Raw genomic sequence first — 2967 nt, 5'->3', positions numbered from 1 at the left:
TGTGTAATAAAATAAATAATGTTAATATATGTTTTTTTTTAAATCAATAAATCAAAATCAAAGATCAAGGATCTTTATTTGAATTTGATACTCTTGTTTATTCATTTTGAATCCCTTAATCCACTTATTCTCATCTAACATTTTTATATTTCTGGTCATTTATTGATTGCCCCATTATATGATAGCTCCTGCCTGAGCCTATACATTTCGTGGTTTACTTGGATATTTATTTAGTTATATGTTTTTAAATTTATGTGATTTTAAAAGTTTGGCAAGGGTTGGTGAGGATTCTCTTCAGAGCCTCCTTCACATCCTTGTTCCTTAGGCTATAGATCATAGGGTTCAACATGGGGATCACTAGTGTATAAAACACTGAAGCCATTTTATCAGTATCTAAGGAATGGTTTGATCGGGGTTGTAAATACATGAAAAGGAGTGTCCCATAGAAAACAGTGACAGCTGTCATGTGGGAAGCACAGGTGGAGAAAGCTTTTTTTCTCCCTTCTGCTGAACGTATCCTCAGGATGGCCAAAATGATGAAGAAGTAGGACACAATGACTATAATCATTGAAAAGAAGAGATTCGTTCCTGAAAAAGTGAAAACTGCTGTTTCTGGGATGTAGGTGTCAGAGCAGGATAATGCTAACAAAGGAACATTATCACAGTAAAAATGATTAATGATATTGGAAGAACAATAAGACATTGAAAAAACACAGGATGTTACAGTCACTGCTGTAGTTAAACTGTAAATATATGTGAGAACAACGAGTAGAATGCAAACCTTCCGTGATACCACAACCATGTATAACAGGGGATTACAAATAGCCACATAGCGGTCATAGGCCATTGCAGCCAACATGAAAATTTCAGCAACAATGAAGACTAAGAAACCTCCCAGTTGAGTTGCACACCCATAGTAGGAAATGGTTTTTTCCTCCACCAAAAAATTAACCAGCATCTGGGGAGCAATGACAGTGGAATTGCCAAGATTGATGATTGCCAAGTGTCTGAGGAAAAAGTACATGGGAGTTTGAAGTCGAGAATCTATACTAGTGAGTGTGATGATTCCCACATTTCCAGTCACTGTCACTCCATAGATTGCTAAGAAGATGAAGAAGAGGGGAAGTTGAAGCTCTTGTCGCTCTGAGACTCCAATGAGAATGAATGTGGTTACGTGGGAGAGATTTGCTGAAATCATTTATTCTTCTGGTTTCATCTGTCATGGGAATAATGGAAAGACAGGTTAGAGGGTTTAAGATGAGTTTTATAGAACTGACATTTTGAGTAAATGATGTCCTTGCACATTTTATGTTATTACTGTTAAATATTTAGAGAAACCTGTCTTAGACTTGGAGAGATACTTTACATGAATACTCAACTAAATTTAATAAGGCAAAAGAACTAGCTGTGGGAAGAGTTAGGAATCTTTCAATCATGATAGTTTATGATACCAGAATAAGTTTCTGCAGTGTAATATGAAGAGAGGGATTCCAATTCTACTCTGCTGCAAAGCAGAGAGGGGACCTTTGACAATATCCCTAGAATTCAGGTTCCTTATTAATTAAAAAAAATAGTCATTTGACTAAGTAATTGCTAACCTCCCTTTCAGCTTTGGATTTATGGCACTTAAGAATTAAAATAAATAATTTTGTAGTTTAAAATTTTCAATCTTGTGTTTCATTGATTCTACTCCACATAATATTAGAAAAGTATTCAATTCATAGAAATTACTCATCAAATATTTGCTGGAGTATTTGTACAATCTTTACAGTAATATAGGATATTGTCCCTCCCCTTTTATATCTAGTATCTATTCTTTTCTAATTATTTCAGATTTATCTTGCATTGTTTTTAACTAGTTGCTTGTATATTATCTTTCTGTGATTTCCTTGAGAACAGGAACTTTCTATTCCTCACAATTATCACAGTATCTGACAATTAGTAGATATTTAATAAATGTTTATTGACTGAGAAATTCCTCTTTTCTGACAAAAAAATCTCATAATTCTGTTTGGAAGACCATTGTTTTATTGGGAGAAAATGATACATTCAGTCTTTACATATTGTGAATATAAATTATGTAGTAGCAAATGTTAATTGGATAGAAGCACTATGAGTATATTAAATCTTAGAGTAAATTACTGAAACATTATTTTTAAAATCAAATGATCACCAATACCATTTTTCTCTTCTCTCATCAAATCTCAAATTTGTGTTCAGTTCTAGGTACAACGCTTATGAAAGCAATTTGGATATCTGAAAAATAATAATGCTATCAAGAACAATTGAAATAACCATAAAAAGATTAGTCAAGGAAATGAAAAAAAATGATTAAACTAGAGAAGAAAAGGCTTGTAATGTAGTGGGAGAAAAATAGCTACCTTTTAACATTTAAAGGACTATCACTTGTGGGACCAAAATTCCCAAACTACAATAAGAAAAATGAGCAGAGCTCCAAACCAATAGCACTTTATTAAGGAGAGTTTTCTCTCTAATGAACTAAAGCTCAAATCAAATCTCAAGTGTCCCTGGTCCCTCAGACCTTACTTTTATAGCATTTGGTACCTAAACATGCAGAAGAGGCAAAATCAAATGCCAAATCTTATTGATTGATAGACTTCACTTTTGATTCTCTGAAAGGGGTGAAAATGCTGTATCAGTATGGGGTTAGTGGGTTGGGATAAGCAGGAATCATCTCCACTGACTAAATATCTGAAGATGAGCTTCTCCTAATGTTGGACAAAAGAAAATGGGCTGAAGCTAAATAAACAAACAAACAAAAAATAAATAGGTAAATGAGTGAATGAGTAAACAAACAAACAAACAAATAAATAGACAAAAAGACACAGAGAGAGAGAGAGATGAATTGGGATGTTTTCTAAATCATGTCAAAACTTGCCACCCATGCTGGGTTTGGTCATGACAATTGAGGAAAATGGGATGGAGCTATCTTTGTCAGAATTCTTG

At 33.7% G+C, this 2967-nt stretch overlaps 1 protein-coding gene across 1 annotated transcript; it reads right to left on the bottom strand.

The window, feature by feature from the left end:
* Window positions 1–250: 250 nt before the first annotated feature.
* Window positions 251–1198, bottom strand: LOC127541579 (olfactory receptor 8J2-like). Its single transcript, XM_051966803.1, has one exon. The coding sequence runs from the start codon at window positions 1196–1198 to the stop codon at window positions 251–253; it is 948 nt and encodes a 315-aa protein (XP_051822763.1).
* Between the last annotated feature and the right edge of the window lie 1769 nt (window positions 1199–2967).

This window comes from Antechinus flavipes, chromosome 6, assembly GCF_016432865.1.
Source record: "Antechinus flavipes isolate AdamAnt ecotype Samford, QLD, Australia chromosome 6, AdamAnt_v2, whole genome shotgun sequence".
Taxonomy (NCBI): domain Eukaryota; kingdom Metazoa; phylum Chordata; class Mammalia; order Dasyuromorphia; family Dasyuridae; genus Antechinus; species Antechinus flavipes.
Note: the sequence above shows the minus strand (reverse complement) of the source record. Positions and strands in the feature narration are given on the sequence as shown.